The 21324-nt window shown below is 36.1% G+C and overlaps 1 protein-coding gene across 2 annotated transcripts in view; it reads left to right on the plus strand.

The window, feature by feature from the left end:
- Positions 1-21324, plus strand: part of ZWILCH (zwilch kinetochore protein) — a 31359-nt gene that overhangs the window by 8915 nt on the left and 1120 nt on the right. For both annotated transcript variants that reach the window (XM_019725610.3, XM_074327529.2), the window contains exons 5-18: positions 952-1151; positions 1684-1754; positions 2213-2368; positions 4223-4294; positions 8079-8172; positions 8652-8701; positions 9311-9416; positions 9950-10029; positions 11740-11896; positions 12352-12380; positions 14629-14765; positions 15859-15954; positions 17151-17263; positions 20295-20410. In XM_019725610.3, the coding sequence (XP_019581169.3) occupies positions 952-1151; positions 1684-1754; positions 2213-2368; positions 4223-4294; positions 8079-8172; positions 8652-8701; positions 9311-9416; positions 9950-10029; positions 11740-11896; positions 12352-12380; positions 14629-14765; positions 15859-15954; positions 17151-17263; positions 20295-20383 (1450 nt within the window). In that variant the 3' untranslated portion in view covers positions 20384-20410. The remainder of the gene's footprint in view (positions 1-951; positions 1152-1683; positions 1755-2212; positions 2369-4222; positions 4295-8078; positions 8173-8651; positions 8702-9310; positions 9417-9949; positions 10030-11739; positions 11897-12351; positions 12381-14628; positions 14766-15858; positions 15955-17150; positions 17264-20294; positions 20411-21324) is intronic.

Consider the following 21324-nt stretch of genomic DNA (forward strand, 5'->3'; position numbering starts at 1 on the left):
TCCATTTCTTCTTGCATTTCAGACCTTCCTTCTGGGATTATTGTATTTCCTTTTTGAAGTACAACCCCTTAGAAATTCCTTTCCTGAACATCTGTTGGCAATAAATTCAGTTTTCATCTCTTTGGAAAAAAATTTAGGTCACATTTTTGGGTAACTTTTAATTTTGACATATTTTCAAATTTACAGAACAGTTACAAGAATAGTGTAGAAACTTCTGTATATCCTTAACACAGGTTCAACAATTATTTACATTTTGCTGCATCTGCTTTGTCATTCTTTCATTCCTCCTCCTCCCCCACTCCCACCATCTATTGATATATAATATACACATCTCACATACACAATTTTTTTGTGAAATATTGACAGTATGTTGGAGACATTATTATTCTTTACTCCTAAATACTTCATGATATATTTCCTAAGAACAAGTACATTCTCTTACATGCCACAGAACAATGATCAAAATCTGGAAATGTAACATTGTTACAATGCTATTATCAAATTCACAGTTCATGGTCAGATTTCCTTAAGTGTCCCAATGACTAGTGACTTCAAGCATCTTTTCATGTGCTTATTGGCTCCTACTTCTTTCTCTGCCCCCCCCCCCCCCCCAGCTTTACTGAGATGTAACTGGCACATCCTATTTGTTTCCTTAGCTTCATTTCACAACATGCTTTCACTCCCACTGAACCTCTACCTTTACCATATTGAACTCCCTGCTTATAGTAGCTCTGATCCTGTCACTCTGTCACTTTCTGGTGCATGAGCCTTGATCTGCCTGGTGTGCCCTCCTCTCACTTCTTCACTGGGTGAAATATTTATGCGCACTTTGCCACTTAATTTCCAGATTTTTGTTTCTGGGACAACCTTAGTGATACCTTTGGAAAATAAAATTCTTGACTGATTGGCAATCTCTACCTATGATTTATTCTTCTTACTCTTGTTTTCAAGGCAGTTAATCGGACTTTACACCATGGCTCACAATCCTAATATGACCCATCTGAAGATTAGTCGGCCAGTTACTGCCCTTCCTCCCCTCTGGGTGAGGTGTGACAGTTCAGATCCTGAAGGCACCTGTTGGCTCGGAGCTGAGCTTATCACAACAAATAGCAGCATTGCAGGAATTGTCTTATATGTGGTCAGTTGTAAAGGTGAGAGCTCACTCTTACTACTTTTATGGGTGTATGTGTGCGTATTATTTGATAGTTATTGTTTTGTGGTTTTAACTGAAAATTGATATTGTTAAGAGGGAGGTGCACACAGTGGAACTTGTGTTAGCCATGAATCTACTCTTGTGTACAGCTTGCAGCATGTAGATGGTATTCTAGAATCTCCAGAAACAGGTCTCCAAAAATCTGGACAAGAGTTTTCACTGTTTTGTTTGGGTTTCATTTGATTTGTATCTGTCATTTTGGAAATTTTCCTTCATTGGAGAATTAAAAAAAATTGAATACAATGACAATATATTTCCAGTCTTATAGTAGGCATATAATTATATTTTTGGTGGTAGTATTGACCTTTGTTCCACTTTCATTTTTCTATAAAGATTTCATTCATCTGTGATTTAAAATTTAATCTCAACTGTAATTAGTGTTAAATTGTGGTACCCTCAGAATTTGAATTTTCTAGCACTGTTATTTTGAATTGTACCCTTAAATTATTTTTTTCTTTAATGTCCCATAGCTGATAAAAATTATTCTGTAAATCTTGAAGACTTAAAAAATTCACATAAGAAAAGACATCACTTGTCTACTGTAAGTATTTCTTTTCTCATTATTTTCTTCAAACTGTTACCTACCTGTCTTCCTAATTTAAATTTTTTTCACTTTTAATATGAGTAGATATTTTTCTGTAGTATCGAAATGTTTGTTTTTATTTTCGTATCAGCTAATGATTAGTATTAAAATACAGAGGGTGCCAAAAAAATGTATACACATTTTAAGAAAGGAAAAAAATGTATTAAAATTGTAATAATATATATTGATAACAAAAGATAAATACAAGACATATGTATACATTTTTTTGGTACTTTTTTGGTATATGCCTTCTGTCTTTTAGCTAATTTTTGTGATTAAAAAAGTTGTCTTATTTTTCCATTTGGGATAAAAGTATGGCATTTTTTTCTTCTTTTGAGAAACGAGAGTAATTTCAATAATGGGCCTTTGGTCATGTGACAGCATAGTGAATTGCCTGCTGGATGTATTCTTTTCAGGTTACAGCCAGGGGCTTTGCCCAGTATGAGCTCTTGAAGTCCACTGCCTTGGATGACATAGTCCCTGCGTCACAAACTACCATCACTTTGGATATTTCCTGGAGTCCCGTGGATGAGATTCTTCAAATTCCTCCACTGTCTTCAAATGCAACTCTGGTAAGAGCGAAGCCTGTTTTCTATTGCTGCGTTTACTCAGTGTAGGTTTACTTTTAACTCGCTTGTTGCTGAGCCCAGCCCCAGCCCTCCCTGAGTTCTGAAAGGCTCAGCTGGCCCCTGAAGTCTCACCAGGGCAGTTAGTGGAGGTTTGGCCAGGTGATCTGATCTATCAGTTGCCCACAGTGCTGCAATTATGTAACTTAAGAATTTTCCAGTGATTAATAAAATCTCTTGAAGTTGGGACACAAGTGAAATCATCAAAGTGACTTACCATCTCTGCTATTCTTAGAAGAGTGCAGATATTCGCAACACATCAATCACACTATTAAAAGCCTTTTCACCCTATATTTACATTTCTAGGAATCTGTCTTACGAAATTAATCAGAATTGCTAACAAATATATACTGAGGGTGCCAAAAAAATGTATACACATTTTAAGGGATGTGATCTATGTATTACTTTTCAAAGTTGAATTGAATTATGGTAGCAATGTGTAGTATGATGTTTGCTCAAAAGATGACGTTAATCAAATGAATGCTATCGTCACCATGGGACAGGCAGGACAGTCAAAGAAAATGGTGGAAGCACGTTTGTCATTCAAGGAGTGCAAGACCATTTTGAAGTGGTATTTGAAATTCAAGAATGTTGTGGAAGTACAACAATGGAGGCGTGAATATACAACAGAACCTCTAACACATCTAACAATTGGCAGCATTTGTGATAAGTTTGAAACGCATGGTGCTGTGTGAAGAAATTGAAGTGGCATGCACAGTGTGATACAAGTGGACACTTTGGTCAATGTTGCTCAAGCATAGTTGGTTGTAATCAGAAGTGTCTGGACGCTGATGGTCACCACTTTGAGCACCTCTTATAATTGCAGAAGTCAAACAGGACTTATGGGTATATATTGAGTATTACAATTTTAATAGTTTTTTGGTTTTTTTTAAATGTGTATACATTTTTTTGGCACCCTCTGTATGTACAAAGATATTCACAGTGATATAGCTGTGTTTCCAAAATATTAAAAACAAAACCTGTATGTTCAATAAGGAAATGATTAAAATAGATATCCATGGTGAAACATACTTTCTTTAAAAATCACTATTTAAAATTAATAATAATAGGAAATGCTTATTTTTAAGTAAACCAAAGGAAAAAGTACAAAATTGTATATATGATAAAATCTCAACTATATTTTTAAAAAATGTATACAGAGAAGCCTGGATAGTATTAACAGTGGTTCCCTCAGGGTGATGGAATTATGGATAATTATATTCTTAATGCTTTTCTTTTCCTACAATAGGAATCTACCTACAACAGAATTTACTTTTTTTTGTTGTTCACTGCCTCTCTCTCTCTCTCTCTCTCTCTCTCTCTCTCTCTCTCTCTCTTTTGTCTTTAATATCTTAGGGTTGTAAAACTTGACCTCCAGGTAGGACAGCACACTGTTGGTTTAATTAGAAGGAGTCTAATGGACATTTTTATGGGGGAGGTATTTTTGGTATGTAGTAATGCTAAGTTTGTCATTGAGTCTTGAGATATATTTATATTTCTCCTACTTGTCCTTTGGAAATTCCGTGGGAGAGAGCAGGATTGCAGTTGTCCCATGTAGATACAGTTGTGGTAGAGAGAGGGCATGTGGTGGCCTGAATTGCTGCATCGGGATGGGCAGGTTCTAGGGTATCTCTCTCTGAGTAACATGTTCTAAATGAAGTATTGCCCTACTTTTTCAATTCATTAGTGCTTTATGAAATATGTTTTTTAATGTGTGGGTAGTTTGAAATTCAACTTACTGTGACTTTTATGCCAAGAAGATGGGATTACCACTGAAAACTGACTTTGGGAACTTTGTAGAATATTAAAGTGGAGTCAGGAGATCCTAGAAGTCCTTTGAGTCATCTTCACAGAGAACTGAAATTTCTCCTTGTGAGTATCCTTCTGGAATTTGTAACTTGCATTAAATCTTATGTTTTCATAAAAATGTTTGCTAATATCATCGTTGCTTAGTTTTGTGTTCTTCAAAATTTGTTCCAAATGTTATATATGCATTGGGTACTCTTGGCAATTTGGACAGTTTAATTTTACTATGGGGCAGTTGTCCTTACATTTAAAAGGAGTGTTAAATAGTAGCTACAGTGCTGCCTTTGCTGCTAGAGTGTTTGGTTTTTATTTATATGATGGATTCCCCTCTTTCCAGGTGGGTTAGCTGCCAATTTATTTTAAATGCACATGTAATCTGCTTGGTAATAACTTGGGTTTTGATTGATGCTAAAGATTAATGAGCATGTGCTTCAAGAATTTTATGTTTCAGTAATTTTAGCTCCACTCTACAAATTGAATCTCAAGGGGGTGCCTCATTTTAATGCAGTAGAAATTCCAAATGTCTTAGCCTGGCATACAAAGCCAGTTATATTCAGTCACTGCCTTACTTATTTTCTTATTTCTTTTTTTAACAGCTTTATTGAGATATAAATTACATCCCATAAAATTCACTTGTTCAGTAGTTTTTAGTATACTTAAAGAGTTGTACAACCATGACCATATTTAATTTTAGAGCATTTTCATCACCCCCAAAAGAAATCCCATACCCATTAGCAGTTACCTCCCACCCCCATTGGCCCTTGGCAACCACTAAGGTACTTTCTGCAGTACTTTATTCCTTTTAATTGCTGAACAGCATTCAGTTGGATAGCTGTACCACATTTTGTTTACCCATCCATCAGCTGATGGACGTTTCAGTTGTTTCTACTTTTTGGTTATTCTAAGTGATGCTGCTTGCCGTGAATAGTCATGTACATGTTTTTGTGTGGCTTATCTTTTCACATCTCTTGGGTGGAGTTGATGGGTCATAGGTTTACCTCTATGTTTAACCTTTTGAGGAACTGCCAAACTACAACTTTTCCAAAGTGGCTCCACCATTTTATATTCATAGCAGCAGAGTATGAGGGTTCACTTTCCCCACATCCTTGCCTGTGCTTGATATTATCTGCTTTTGTTTCGTCTTCCTTTGTTTGGTCTTTGTTATAGCCGTCCTAGTGGGATGAAGTAGTGTCTCATTAGGGGGCATTTCCCTGACGGCGAATGACATGGAGCACCTTTTCTCGTTCCTATTGGCACCGACTTATTTCTTTAGCTTAATCTAACGCTGTGAATCTCCTACCCCTGCCCTATGGAGCTTCCTGCGTGTAGTAGCTCTGATCCTGTCACTCTGTCACTTTCTGGTGCGTGAGTCTTGATCTGCTTGGTGTGCCCTTCTCCCACCTCTTTGCTGAGTGAGCTCTCTGTGAGGACGATTGCATTGATCCCCTAGCATGGCCTGTGCCGCCTGTGCTTTGTGCTGCTATAGAACTCCACACATACCGCGTCACAGCGTTTACCACACACAGTAATTCATTTACTTACTTGTCTCCCTTACTAGACTTCAGTGCCAGGTACCTCTTGTGCCTTCAGCAGCTAGTATAGTACCAAGCATTCTGAATACTTTTTCCTCCTATTGTTGTTATTGCTCTGTTTGTACGAAATTTGGTATTTTTTCTGCTTTTCTCACCTTTCTTCTTGAAAGCTCCTCTTTCAGGACCGTTGCTGTTGGCTGCCATCATACTTCTCCCCTCACGTCTCTGCCCTTCTCTGTCTACCCTGGCAGAGACCTTATATATTTAGTGATTTGACTAATGCCTTTACGAGGGAACTCCAGATCTCTGCTTTAAGCTGATACCAGTTCCCATCTTTCTTACTTCCATCAAATTATTTCCAACTTGAGTAGAGTGCTATTGCCTCAAATTCAATATGTCCAAAATGAAACATGAAATCTTTTCTAGACTAGATCTCTGGACCGGGAACCCCTGTCTGGTTCCACCATACCTTCAATTTCCCTTATATAGTTTACCCTTGAACAACACAGGGGTTAAGGGCACGAACTGCCCCAGCCCCCTGCCCCACAGTCGACAATCTGAGTATAACTTTTGACTCCCCCACAACTTAACTACTAATAGCCTACTGTTGACTGGAAGCCTTACTAATAACATAAATAGTTGATTAACACATGTTTTGAATGTTGCATATATTATACTGTATTTTCACAATAAAGTAAGCTAGAGAGAAGAAAATGTTATTAAGAAAATCATAAGGAAGAGAAAATACATTTGTATTTATTGAAAAAATCTATATATAACTGGACCCACGCAGTTCAAACCCATGTTGTTCAAGGATCAACTGTATTTTACTTGGAAAGAACTATTTCTACCACCACCACTTACTACCACAGCTAGAAGCGGCCACTCTACTATGTGCCAAACGTGGTGCTAGATGGTTCAGTTATGCCTGAGGTGTCAGCCACTAGTAAATGAAAGAGCTGGTTCAAAACTCATTCAAATACATGTCTGTCTGTCTGTCTGTCTGTCTGACTTGAAAGTCGTCCATGCTTTGTTATAATCTCCCTTATAAATTCACAGAACCTTAGATGTGCACAGGGCTGTAGTCTCTTCAACTCTCTGTGTTTTTTGGGTAGGATTTTTTTTTTCTTTTTCCTTTTTCCCTCCCTCCCTCATACATTGTTGTTTTCTTCCTTTGAAGTTTCTGTCCCTGTGTTCATCGTGGTTAAAACCCTATCACGTCCCTCCTGGACCACTCTAATGATCACTCATTGTTTCTCGACAGGGACACTAGGGGCACTGTGGGCAGGACCGCGCTTTGTGGTTTGCGATCATTGTACCCATCACAAAACGTTTTGCATCCTTGGCCTCTACCAAATTAAATGCTCAAAGTGCTCCTGCTCCCACAGTCATTGTGACACCAAAAATTATCTGCACGTTTTGCCAAAGACCCCCTGGGGTAGAGATTGAGGTCACTTCTATAGAAAAACATGGTACTTTCTCTTTTCCTTAGAGTCCATCCTGGGTATTTCTGATGAGGAATTCTTAACTACTTGATCATGTCATTTTTCTTGCACCAAAGTCAACAGTGGCTGTTGTTTTCCCTGCTAAATAAACAATCTTTTTAAGCTTTAAGATCACTATTCCTGTCTAGCCCCTATTCCTTATAATCTTTTTTTCCCAGGGTTCCCTAGGTGTTTTCTCCAGCTTGGTTAGAATCATCCCACATTCTTCATCTCATTCCATGCTCCTTCCCAGCTCTGCTTCCCACATTTAGCTGATGCTTCCCACGTTTGAGTTGGAGTTGAGCTGACGTTTCACATTGTACCTCTGGCTATTCCCACCTATCTTGACCCCCTTTCCTTAGTACTTTGGTTTAGATATTGTATATATAGGCACATGCATATATATTATTTTTATATAAGCTTCCATTTAGTTACTTCATCTGTACTATCTGGCCCTCTTAACCCACATCACAAGCGTCTTCAGAGTAGGCTCCTCAGCCTTGAATTCTGTCGCATCTATGCACAGGGCATCGTAGTTCAGATCACCATCTTTGGATGTGTGCCCTGTACTGTCAGGTACTAATTGTGTGACCTTAAGAAAGTTACTTAATCTTTCTTAGCTTCAGTAAAGTGGAGGTAAATATTAATATCTCCCTCATAGAGTTTTTGTGAGGATTAAATAACATAGTACATATGAAACACTTAGAATAGTTCCTGGCATGTGATTAAACATTCAAGAAATATTACTGCAACTGTTATTATTATTAAATATATCCTACTGATTAAACTATGTTTTCTACTAACAAGCTTTTGGGCTTTTTAAATCTCTCGTAGGTTTTGGCTGACGGTTTGAGGACTGGTGTTACTGAATGGCCTGCGCCTCTGGAAGCAAAACCTGCTGTTGAAGTTGTGCAGGAATTCCTGAATGGTGTTTGTTTTCCTAATTCATGCTCTGCATTGTTTGTTTTTCTTAACTGGGAATTTATTCTTGCTATCGTTAAATATAAGTTGTCTTTTTAGGCTTAGTACTGTTTTTGATTGGGATATATGAAGCTATGAGGTCTTTCATTCAGAATTGCTAATGGCAACAGCCCAAGTAATTTTAAGAATAAGATTTAATTTAAAATTTATAGACCACAACCATATTTGAGATTATAGGAAAAGAGGGATGGCACCTGAGCACTTACCATGTACCTGCCATTGTGTGTCAGGTACCTCCATTCATCCTCGTACGCCTGCCTGGTGGGTATCGATTATGACTTCCATCGGAGAGTTAAGTCATTTGCTAAAATCCCCAGTTACACTTTTATTGTCCTCATTTGCCATTTGAAAATAGAAGCAGGATGAAAATAATTTGGAACGCAGAAAAATAAAATGCAGAATTAATAAACTTTTGTCACTTTCTAGACTTAAATAAGCTGGATGGATTTGGTGATTCTACAAAAAAAGACACAGAGGTAAGTGGTTATCAGTTAGACATGTATACTGAAATCACTTTTAAAATGTGATTTTACTATTATGTTTCATCCTGTACCATCTATGTCAAATGAATCTGTACAGTGAAAGAAGTATACAGGGTAGTTTTTTCTTGGTCTTTAATGTCAGGCTTGGTGATTGTTTTTCTTAAAAGCTGATAAATATTTTTAAAGAGAACTAATACATATGTATTATTAATTGCTCAACTGCAGATAAGTAGAAATGAATATGTTAATATACTACAACATTACTTTATTAATATATTATAAGATGGCACTTTAATATGCCAGAGGTGGTATTATTCAATTAAGCTAATTGTGTTGTCATTTGAAAAATAGGAAAATGGAGACAACAGTAATTTAATTAAATATTTTTATATGAAGGAAAGTTGATGCTTGTTTTAGGGCATCGCAGTTTTAAAACTATTTTAGGGGCCCAGTTTTTCACTGTCTGTTGATTTGTGCCTCTTTCTTTGTGTGTGATCATGGATCCATATTTTCTAAGAGCAGCATTTGAAAGCTTATTATCCTTAAATTATTAACCTTTTTAAAAAAATTAAACTGAGTATTCTCTGATGCTTTTTTTTTCAGACAGTGAAGCACGACAGTGCTGCATTTGATCGTTCCATCGAGTGTCTTTTCACAGTACGGTGTGATCTCGATTTTGCTGAGCAGCTGTGGTGCAAAATGAGTAGTAGTAGGTGTCCATCAGGATTGTAAAATAAACTTGTTCCTGCTACTTCTTAGGTTTACTTTTAATGAAGCCTTTTGGAAATACAGTCTGTACTACTGGCTTTGTGTGAAAGTTGGTTCCTGTTTTATTAATACAAATTTATTTCTAATAATGCTCTGGCACATTCTGCTCAAGAATTGTACTCAGACAAGGCAATTCACAGAATCTATTGTTTTCTCCTGCCTTAAGTATAAGACTTAGGTGGTTTTTATGCTGTGTTTATATGAACCAACACATATACTTTAATGAAAGTACGATTATTAGAAAAAGGAAAAGGTATTCCTTAATATTTTACTAAGTGTGTTATTTTGTGGCAGTCAGTTTAATTTCTTTCTTTAGAAATGCATTGTCTTTTCTTTTGCCTTTTTCTTCCCCTTCCCCCATGCACAAAATATAGATACTTATTTTCCACTTCATTTGTGTATCCTTAAGATTAATGATGTATTTGATCTGCAGAAATACCGTGAAAATAATGTTAGACTGACTTGTTTTTCAAGGTGTGATTTCCTATCAAGACTTGGTGAAGTGTTTCACATTGATCATCCAGAGTCTACAACGTGGTGACGTACAGCCATGGGTAGGTCTAGTATTGTGTGTTAGAACATTTTCTCAGCAGCATAGCACTATGGTTAAGAACCCAGGCTCTGGCATAGCCTTCCTGAGCTTGAATTCCAGCCCTGCGACTTGCAGCTATCTCCTTCTCTGTGCCCAGGTTTTCTCATCTGTAAAGTAGCAGTAGGAATACTACTACCTCATAGTGTTGTTTTAGGATTAAATAATTTAATTCATGTAAAGCACCTTGTTCATAGGTAAGTGCTCAATATTTGTAAGCTACTAATATTGTCATTGTTGCTGTTGTTGTGAATGATAATTCTCACATACTACTGATGACGGTACAAATTGGAATACTCCAAAAAGCAATTTTGATAATGATCCTCCAAATGTGTTACGCCATGTGAATCAATAATTCTTTTTGTTAGGATCCATCTTAAGCTCATACACAGAAATATGTATCAAGATTTTATGTATCAGAGTAATCGTTAAAGCCTCATCTATGGTAGCAAAAAATTTTAAATGACCTAAGTTTCCACTGTTAATGGAATGACTAAGTAAATAATAATATAACCACAGAATGCAATGTGTAATAGTTGGCTAAAAATGATGCTGATAGATGATGTGGAGAAATGCTTCTTATGTTCAGTAAAAAGAAAGGAGTATATGCTATTAAAAAAATGTGCACTTTGGAGAGAAAAACCTGGAATCAAATGCTAAAATGTTTTAGCAGTCACCTCTGGAGGTAGGGTTACAAATTAGTTTTTCCAACTGCATTATACATTTCTGTACATCATGAATTTTCCATAGTGAATTTGTGCTTTTATAATCAAGAAAAAGGTAAGTAAAAAGCTAGAAACAAAATGATTCCTCATTTAATAGGAATTATTTTAAATTATATTGATGCCAATTCATAGCTATAAAACTTTGAAACTTTCATAGGTGTGAACAAAGATACACTCTAGAGCATAGGCGTGAAAATTCTGCCCCTTAGTTGGGCTTTAGTGATTATAGGCATTGTAGTCTTGGCCATTGAATTTTTTTCTTGCGAGTTTCTATGTTTGTGAAGTGTTCACGAGTATATCCCTACAACGTGCAATGAGTGCAAACGAAGTGGAAATAGTTTTTAAAAAGAAAGTGCAAAAGATTGTGATGAAAATTAGAGGTAATAGGCAGTAGTGAGAAACTATCAAACATTTTAGGTATGTTTAAATTTAATTGTTTAACATTTGGAATACATGTTAGATCTGTAAGTTCACAACTCTTTTTAATTTGTAAATAATCAAGTTAGTATGTTGGATATTGTAGCCAATAAGGAGTTCCTTATGACACATGCATGGACCATTGAGGGGGAGTTTTCCTGTAGCATCAGGTTTTCAGTGTAGTTGAAGATGTTCAATTTGGAAAACATCTTCATATGCCAGATAGCACTTAGCCAGGAGAAGAGAATTCCTAGTTGTAAAGCTTCAAAAGACCAACTCTGCCTTCTCTTTGGTGAAATTACATCTGGGGGTGATAAGTTTAAACCCTTCTTAATTGCTTTGGACTTCAGCAAATGAGTCGAGAATGGCATGTTAGAAACTATGTGCAACTTGAGGGCTTTTATCCAAACAATTTATAGTATCAGGAGATTAAAGATGGAAGCTTACAGTTTTTAGCTTGTAGCTGATGCAGTTTGCTTCTCTTTTGCGTATTGGATTTATTTATAGTTTCATAAAATTTTCTTGATTTCTAGCTCCATAGTGGAAGTAACAGTTTACTAAGTAAGCTCATTCATCAGTCTTACCATGGAACCATGGACACAGTTTCTCTCAGTGGGACTATTCCAGTTCAGATGCTTTTGGAAGTTGGTTTGGACAAACTAAAGAAAGATTACATCAGTTTTTTCATAGGTAAGTCCCTTTCCCAGCTCAAAAAATTAAGAACTATATCACAGTTGTCAGCCTGTAGGTATTCTCAGATTTTATCTTTCTACTTGTCCCTAGTAGTCCTGGCTTTGCCCCTGGTTCTCTGGACCTTTAATTTCCCCATCAGTAGACAGATTAAAGATAACTGTAGTTTTTATTCATTTTAGCTTAAAATTTTTGAGATTCTATGAGGTTAATGTAGTAAATAATAACCCTTTTGTGAGATGTTACTTTAATACCCAACACTTGGTTGTTTTTATTAGGCCAAGCTGTGATCATTTTTAGAATAACTACTGGTATATATTTATAGTGTAATGTGCCAAAAACTGTGGCCATTTCTGAGGAACTATTGAGCTTGAACATCTCTTTTACATATGAACTATGAAAATTTTTACTTGGGTTCTTTAACATGTAAAAGCTTATATGTTTTTTCATAATAGGTCAGGAACTTGCATCTTTGAATCATTTGGTGAGTTTATTTTTTTATTCAAAAGTTGATTTTTCTTTTATTCATTAATTCATTATGTATATACTTATTAAATGCCTAATCTGTGCCAGCCTCTGTCCTAGGTCCTAGAAAAAAGATAAATGAGACAGTTAATGCCCTTAATTACTACTGCCTAGTAAGATAGACAAAAAAGTAGTCCATTTAGTGTAATTTCTCATTCTCTATAAATTTATGATGCTGACATATGGTTGTATTCTGCTCAAGCCAGTGTACTCTCATAACTCATTTATCTGAAGTGATCAGGGAATCCCTTTCTTTGTTAGGCCCTATAAAGGAATTTTTGCTTTATATTCTTTTGACCCACTTCTAGGATACACAAATTCCAAAGAACTTATGATATTCTTTAATATATTGATTCAAAAGAGACTTCTGGGTTTCAGGGTCATGATTACAAATCTTTGTATTTTTATAGTGTCTTGATTTAGAAAGTTTAGGAGATTGAACAGCATCCATTTTATTAAGAATATATCTTTTTAGTGGAAACATACTCTAGCAACAACTATATATATATGTATATATATATGATAATGGAGGGCCCACAGGGGAATGGTTTGATAACGTTTTTTTTAAATTTAGAAAGGTAATTACATTTTTGAAAGTTAGACTACTGTATAGGGCAAATGTACCCTAAATCTCATCACCCAAATGAGTACTCTTATTTTTATGAATTTCCTTCTAGTCATTTCATATACCTGGTTTTTTTGTTTGTTTGTTTTTAATGCAGTTTGACTCCAAACTTTTGACACAATAGTCCTTAAACTTGAGAATCCCAGGAAGGCTTGTTAAAATGATAATTCCTAGGCCCCAGTGACTCAGTAGGTCTAGGGCTTAGGAATATGTCTTTAAATAAGCCATCTCGTATTCCAAATGATTCTGATGTTTTTCCTTTACTATATTAGTTTTCTGTTACATAACAAATTACTACAAACTTAAAAGCTTAAATGAACACGAATTTATTATCCTATAGTTTCCAGGAGTCAGGAGTTGGGCACATTTTAGCTTGGTCCTCTCAAGAGTTTCACAGGCTGAAATCAAGGCGTCAGCCAGCTGCACATTCATCTGGAGGCTTGACTAGGGAAAGATCCACTTCCAAGTTCCCTGATTTATTGTTGGCAGAATTCATTTCCTTGTGGCACTATGACAAAGGTCTCCATTTTCTTGCTAGCTATTGGCCTAGGACCAGTCTCAGGTCGTAGAAGTTGCTTGTGGGTCCTGGCTATGTGGCCCTCTCTACATCATGATAGGCGTTTTGTTTCTTCAGAACCAGTAGGAGAACGTCTCTAATCATTTTCTTTTAAAGAGCTCACCTGATTGGGTCATAGTAATGACCGAAGTCTCCCTTTTGATTAACTCAGAGTCCATCAGTTAGTAACCCAATCATGGGAGTGACATCCCATCATATTCAGAGGTTCTGGCCTCACTCAAGGGGAAAGGATTATACAAGATGTGTACTCTAGGAGGTGGGAATCTTGGGGACTATCATAAAATTTCCCCTACCGTATTTACTGTGGATTATTTCCTTAGGATGGGTTCTCAGAAATAGGATTAGAAGGTCTGAGCTCTTTATACTTGGCATTATAATACACTGCCAAGTTTCTAAAGTTTTGCACCCATTTACTAGTAATATATGTGAGTGGAATCTTATCAATATACTTGCTCAGTTTCTTGGTACTTCAGGTTTGCTACCTATTTTTAGAGGTGGACACCTCCGTCAACCCAGCAAGAGTATTGAAGTTAAGAATTATCTTGTGGATTTGCCATTCCATCTGGAGAGGCTAATGGGTAGCATTAGTCACCCACTTAGACCTCCTTCATAAAGCAGTTCTGTGATTTGCCTTCACCAGAGAATATGTGTAATGGTTTTCTGAGAACAGTCTCAGTGAAGACTTTACTTACAGGTTAGTTAGAGGAATACCGTGTTTCCCCGAAAGTAAGACCGGGTCTTATATTAATTTTTGCTCCAAAAGACGCATTAGGGCTTATGTTCAGGGGATGTCCTCCTGAAAAATCATACTAGGCCTTATTTTCCAGTTAGGTCTTATTTTTGGGGAAACACGGTAGTATTGAAAGGTGGTATACTCTATCTTGCTGTTTTTTTCCCCTCTATGAATGAAGCATTCACACTTAGGTTTAACATGCATAGCCATATTCTTTCCAAAGGTTCCACTTCTTTAATTCCTTATAATACTTATACCTTTTTTCATTCCAGGAATATTTTATTTCTCCATCAGTAGATATACAAGAACAAGTTTATCGTGTTCAAAAACTTCACCATATTCTAGAAATATTAGTCAGTTGCAAGCTTTTCATTAAACCTCAACATGAGCTCCTCTTTTCTTTAACACAGTAAGTATTTCTCTGTTGTTTACCTATGTAAAAATGTTTCTCTTCCAAAATAGTTCAGCCAAAATATGTGCCTTTTTAAATTATCATTAGGATAGAATCTATGCACCCTGTTCTCACACTCTAATAGGAAGCAAAGGCTTTGGATTCAGAAGAAATCATGTTTGACACTCGGCTCTAGCACTTTCTAACTTCCAGAGGAAGTTCCCTTTTACTGCATCTTGTTTTCCTATCTATAAAAGGGATCTGTTAACCTCATGTGTTTGTTGTCAGGATTAAATGATGTAAAGCATATAAAGTACCTGTCACTTGCTAGGTGTTTAATAAATATTAGTTCCATCCCTTTTCTTTACATCCTTATATATTTGGGCCAAACTAATTGCCCACCATCTGTACGAGTATAACCGAATTGAATTAAATATAACAGACCTCTCTGTCAATAGTATTGCTATAATTTTAGAGATCTCCGCCAGTCAGTTTGGAATAATCCTGATACATGAATTGCTGGTGTCTTAAGTGTATTGGAGGCCTCAAACTGGAAATAAGTGAACCATCCAGTAGGAGGACTGGGTTTCTTTTTCCCTGTGAGAGGAAATGTACCACTGTCTTTTCCAAAACTAGAATTTGCTTTAGTCTTAAAGGGAAAAGTTTGAAATTGTTATTGGGTTTTTTTTTCCATTAAAGGTAAGTAGTATAAATAAGTTAACTCTTTAATTCCCCAGACTCTGAAAACCATGAAGGCTGTATCTTTCTCTTTTGCCTCTTTGTTTTTCTCTTTCTGATAGGTCTCTCTCCCTACTTAAACCTTTATTTGGGCTCAACTTAAATATATTTTATATTTATGAGAAATATGTATATTAATTTTTAAAAAGCAAATGACAGTTCCTTTCAAAGAAAAAAAACATAGGCTATGTTTTGTTGGGAGTTGAGGGTATTGTGTTTGTTTTTCCCTTTTGTGTCCCTGAAATGATTCTGTTGTTAATGTTGTGGTTAGTGGTACTCAGTAAAATGTTCCCTGTGGGCCTTAGACTACTAGGAAGCCTTTATCTCCAAGTGGCAGTTTTTTCCAAAAGAGCTTACTTTTTCATTTGTTTAGATCCTGCATAAAATATTATAAACAAAATCCTCTTGATGAGCAACACATTTTTCAGCTGCCTGTCAGACCAACTGCTGTAAAAAACTTGTATCAAAGGTAAGCAATTTAATAATTAAGTAGTACTTTAAGTCCGGTCATGATTCTAGGCAGTTTCAGTGTCTGCACCATGGGGACCCCATGACCCAGAGCTGCTTCACCTCTGAAACCTGAATCATCTTACCCCTTCTCTGGCCGTAGTCTCATAACGTGCTCCCTCTGCCTTCTCCCAGACCTTCTGTCTACTCTCTTTCGACCGTTGGGCCTCTAGTCTTTCATTTTTCTCTCAATTTGTAATTCCTTTGCCAGACAGGGTAGAAAGTATAGCCAGAAGGGAAGTGACAGATTGGGAAAAAGCGATCAGGGTAATAATGACAGCAGAGTCAGGGGTACGGCAGTGGGAGTGCGAAGGGTTTGGGATTGGGGAGCTAGAGGGCCGTGCGGCTCAGATGAGATTGGCCGTCCGTCTGGGTGCTGAGCTTGCCTCCAGTGGTGGTCTCCCCTCAGCATGTCATGTACCTGAACTTCCTCTCATACTAAAGTCACTCTCTATTTATACCTTCCCTTTATTTAGTTCTCTCTTATCCAAACCTCAACAGTTCCCATGAAACTGCTCTGGCAAAGATCACCAGGGGCCTTCTAATCACCAAATCCAATGGACACTTTCCAGTGAAACAGTGTTTTTTAGTCCTGGTGTAATTAGCTGGCCCACCAATTCTTTCTCTTTTAGAAAGTACTTATAAGGCGGGTTGGCATTTAACACAATTGCTTTCTTGAACCTATCGCCTTCCTTCGTTTCTGCGACAGCATTCTGTCTTAGTTTTAATTCTACCTCGCTAGCCCACCTCCAAGACTGAGAATAGTTCTCTATCAAGTTCTTCTTCCTCTGTCTGCTTCTTCTATGTGAGTTTTCACCAGAGCTCTATCTTCTGCCCTCTTTTCTTATTTTCTATCTTCCCTGGGTGATTGCATTCATACTCAAGGCTTTAATTCCTCTGGGCTAATGATAATTCATAACCCATATTTCCAGCTTCTCCTGAGCTTCAGACCCATGTTTCTAAATGCCTATTAGATGTGAATCCCCAACTTCAGTGTCCTGTAGGTAGTTCATACTCTAAAATCTGAATTTAGAATCGTGACCTGTTCATATCTTCTTCCTTAGTGCTCATCACATAAGGACTTTACTAAATGACTATAAAAGGAAGAAAGGAAGGAAATAACTAGGTTTTTTTTCCTTTGGTGTTTTTATTCCTTAGTGAGAATCCACAGAAATGGAGAGTGGAAATAAGTAGCGGTCAAAAAAAGGTGAAAACAGTTTGGCAACTGAGTGACAGTCCACCTGTAGACCATCTGAATTGCCACAAACCTGGTAAATATGGTTTGTAATCTATTTAGATAAATTGAAAATGAAAATAAAATGTTACTGATAGAGATCATTATTTTAGCCCTTGTGCCCAATTTTAAATAATTTTCCTGAACTCTGGGTGTAAAACATATTTATTCTGAAAAATAATCATGAAGAGGTGCTTATTCTCATTATCCTGAATAGAGGAACTTTTATTAAAAGAAATCAAGCAATAGGGACATAGGAGTAAAAATAGGGTTAGAAGATTGAAGTGCCATACTTCACACTTTTGTGCCCTGTTTAAAATAGTGATTACATTTCTGCTGTAATTTCTTCTCTTTGGAATAAGGGTTGAGATTTCTAATATTCTATCAAAGGTGGTTCACATTAGTCAAAGAATGTCTTTCAGCCCCAGGTGTAATTAGCTGGCCTACCAAGTTCTCCTCCTTCAGTAAGCACCTATAAAACTATTAGCTTCACATAAGTGGATTGTATGGTGCTGTTATCTTTTATTTGTATAGGTCTTAAATGTCTTCATTCAAATATTGCAAGGATTATCCAAAATCAAATCTGATGGTTTTAAGACAGAAGCCCAGAAGATTTCAAAAGCCTATAGTTAACTACAGCTGGGAATACTAATAGTCCTATTTAAGTGATTGGTACCTTGAAAATTATTTCCAGAAAATGTTTATCCTTCTCCCCAAAATATATTTTGGTTCAGGGATAATGAAATCTCTCAACTAGAATTGGAACTTCTCTACTCGTATGGCTAAATTGTATAAGTCCTAAAGAAACTGAAAGAATTCTCCTGAGAATCATCAGTTAAAATCATGCTGTCTTTTCTAAGTGATATAATACCTGGAAGCTATAAAAGATTGAAAATCAACTATATAAAAACAGAAACATTCTTGCATAGCAAAAAATACAAGAGGCCAAACAACAAATGATAAACTAGGAAAAGTAATTTGCAGCTCTAGTTCAGAAAAGGAGCTATATTCCCTAGTAAAGGCATTTCAAATCAATAAGAAATATATTAATAACTCGATAGAAAAATGATCAAGTAAAATGAACAGTTTACCAAAAAGGAAATTCAAATGTCATCTTAAAAGTAAAATATGCTCACCTCCCTATACGAAGAGAAATGCAAATTTATATGTTATGTTATATACCATTTTTCACCTGTCAGTTTAGCGAGATCAAAAAGTTGGATGTCACAGTGCTGGCCAGGACATGGGGGAACAGGCAGTCAGCCTCACACATTGCTGGTTGGAGTGTAAAGTTGTATAGCTCCTGTGGAAGGCAACATTCGCCGAAATTTTACAAGAATACATTTTTTTTGCCCAGCAGTTTCATTAATAGGAATTTATTCCACACACATAGCCAGACGTGCAAAAAGACTTACAAACAAGGTTATTAACGGTAGTATTTTTACAGTAGCAAAGTACTGGAATAAAACATGGAGAATGGGGCATAGAAAAAGGTCTGGAAGGATACAACCAAATTCCTGAGGTGTGGAATGGTGAGGGCAGGGGTAGTTCTCAGCTTGGCTGAACATTAGAATCATCTGGGGAGCTTTTAAAGTTCTAATACCCAGATGCAGTAAATCAGAATCTCTGGAACTAGAGCCTGGACATCAATAATATTTAAGTTCTCCAGGTGATTCCATTGTGCAACTGAGGTTGCGAACCACCAGCTTAAACATTTTATTTTATCTCCTTATGTTGTTTCAGGTGTTTTTTTAAAAAAGATATGTATTACTTTTATTAAAAAGAAAGTTTTAAGGACATGAACATATGTGATACATTTTTGAAAAATACCATTTTAAAATTTTATTACGTAAAGATTAAATCTCTGTTATGAGGAAATTCATGCAAGATTAAACACCTTTTCCCAATGATGCTAAATAAGTGAAGTATACTGAACATCTTTTAGGGTCTTTTTGATGCAGTTCCTTTCCGAAAGAGTGAAAGTTATTTTGAATGTTAGAGTTTAAACAATTTGATGATATATTGGTCCCATGACTCCTTTTATGAAAATAAAGAATTTTTATGAAATTCTACATGTGTGCTTAGAAACACAAACTCCATTTTAGCATGAATCTTATAACCTCTTCCACCCATCATACATTCTTTGTGTGTTTGTCTAGAAATTTTTCAGAGACCTTTGGCCCAAAGCAAGACCACCTGTTAAAGGAGGACCTCATCTGTGTTCAAACAAAGCCCTGGTTGTAAATATTAAAGCCCAATAATGGTTTATTTTTTTGCCAAAGATCATTTGCATTTAAGGAGTTAGATTTTCTATTTCATTGGCCTGAGCACTTAGGTTAAATACTAGTTTTTCAGAATATCTAATGGTATGATCCTCTTGAGTAAAACAGTTGACATCAAAAGCAGGAAGACTTAAGAAAGGAACGTGTACCTTTGTCTGCCCTGGGGAGAGAATAATGATTTGGAGTTAGTGGGGGAGAAAACCAGTGTCCACTACAGTGCTATTCACCCAGTGGGTGCTCCGCAAATGATTGTTGGTAATGGTGAGAATATGGAAACCAAAATGTTGAACCACAAAGAAGTGGACATAATTTCATCTAAATGTTAATTGTACCGTTTATTTTGAAATACAACAGTCATCAGGAGAAAAAAAGACAAATATGTGTCTAGCCCTAAGACTACAAATGCCAAGCAGAAAATGTTTTCTGAAATATACGTTAAGATTGGAAAAAAAGACAATTGTTTAATCATAGTGGATGAGGCAGAAAAAATAAAGCAATAGGTTCCCAAATTTAAAATACATAATTTTTTAAAAATCTGCTTTGTATTTTAGTTTTTTTAGTCATATTTTCAGTGTACCAAGAGGGTTAACTATTTAAAGGAATTATCCTTTCTGATTTTTGTCTAACAAATTCTCTTAAAGTAGAATTTGTAGAATTCTTAAAGTAGAATTACCTATGTAATTCAGACTACCTCTCCATTGTTGTAAATTTTCTAGCATGTATACATGGTACAAAAGCCAGCAGGGTAGTAAGCAGTTCTGATCTCACTATCTTTCTGATTTACAGATTTTTCTGAATTAACATTAAACAGCAGCCTGGAAGAAAGGATATCCTTTACTAGCATGGTTACCTGTAGCCAGGTGCATTTCAAGTGAAGTGTGCTGATGGAGGTCCTCTGTCAGGTAATCTGTTCACATTTTGTTCTCTTCGAATATTTTGTGATGTGTTAAGTACCTTAAGTTTTAGTTCTTTCTACAGCAGAAATGCCGACTTAATACATTAGGAATATGGATTACTTATCAGTAAGCACATAAAAGGCTGACCAGATGTTACTGAGCAGTGCAAGTCTTTAATTTCCTTTCTACCTTCTGTAGTCAACTAAATAGGTTAGTTTAATCCTAAAATCAGAGAAACAAAAACATTGTTTTGTGTGTGGTAGTATCTTTGTACTTTACATCTGGATATATAGAGTAGAAAGAGAGTTTGATTTCAAAAACGTTGATGGAAGGGGGAAACCCTGAACAGGCATAGTATCACTTTGACATTGAAAGCGAAGGTTTATTAAAAGCAGTTTTACCCCAGCCGCATTGTAGGACTAAATGCCCCCGATGTAAATACGATTTTTAAAATGTTTAATTTGAAATAGTATTAACCAAAGGTTTAATGGACTGGCATTTTCTACTATGTTACTGTTTTTGTGTTTCAGAAACAACATTAAATAGAATCAGATAAGTAAAATGCCTGATATTATTCTTTCTTAAACTGTGTTTTGTTCCCAAATGGAAATTAGTTAATTTTAGCATAGTTAAGAATAAAATGAACCCTTATTTTAAAAAACAAAATATCTAGTTAAAGAAAAGATATACAAATTAAATATTTAATATTTCTTAGAGATGTTTTTAGTGAAGCGAATTGAATTTAGAAAAGTGTATATGCTCACTTGTTTGGTCCCCACCTAATGCTTTTCCCTGGTTGCCTGATAGGATTCACAGCCTGAAAGGATTGTTATCTCAGATGATCAACTCTATCCATCATTTGTAGGACAGTGCTGAGATGGCATTCATTTCTACATTAATGTTTTGTTTCAGGACAGATT

This window comes from Rhinolophus sinicus, chromosome 3 (assembly GCF_057876585.1).
Source record: "Rhinolophus sinicus isolate RSI-liver-muscle chromosome 3, RSI-T2T, whole genome shotgun sequence".
In the NCBI taxonomy this organism is placed as follows: Eukaryota; Metazoa; Chordata; class Mammalia; order Chiroptera; family Rhinolophidae; genus Rhinolophus; species Rhinolophus sinicus.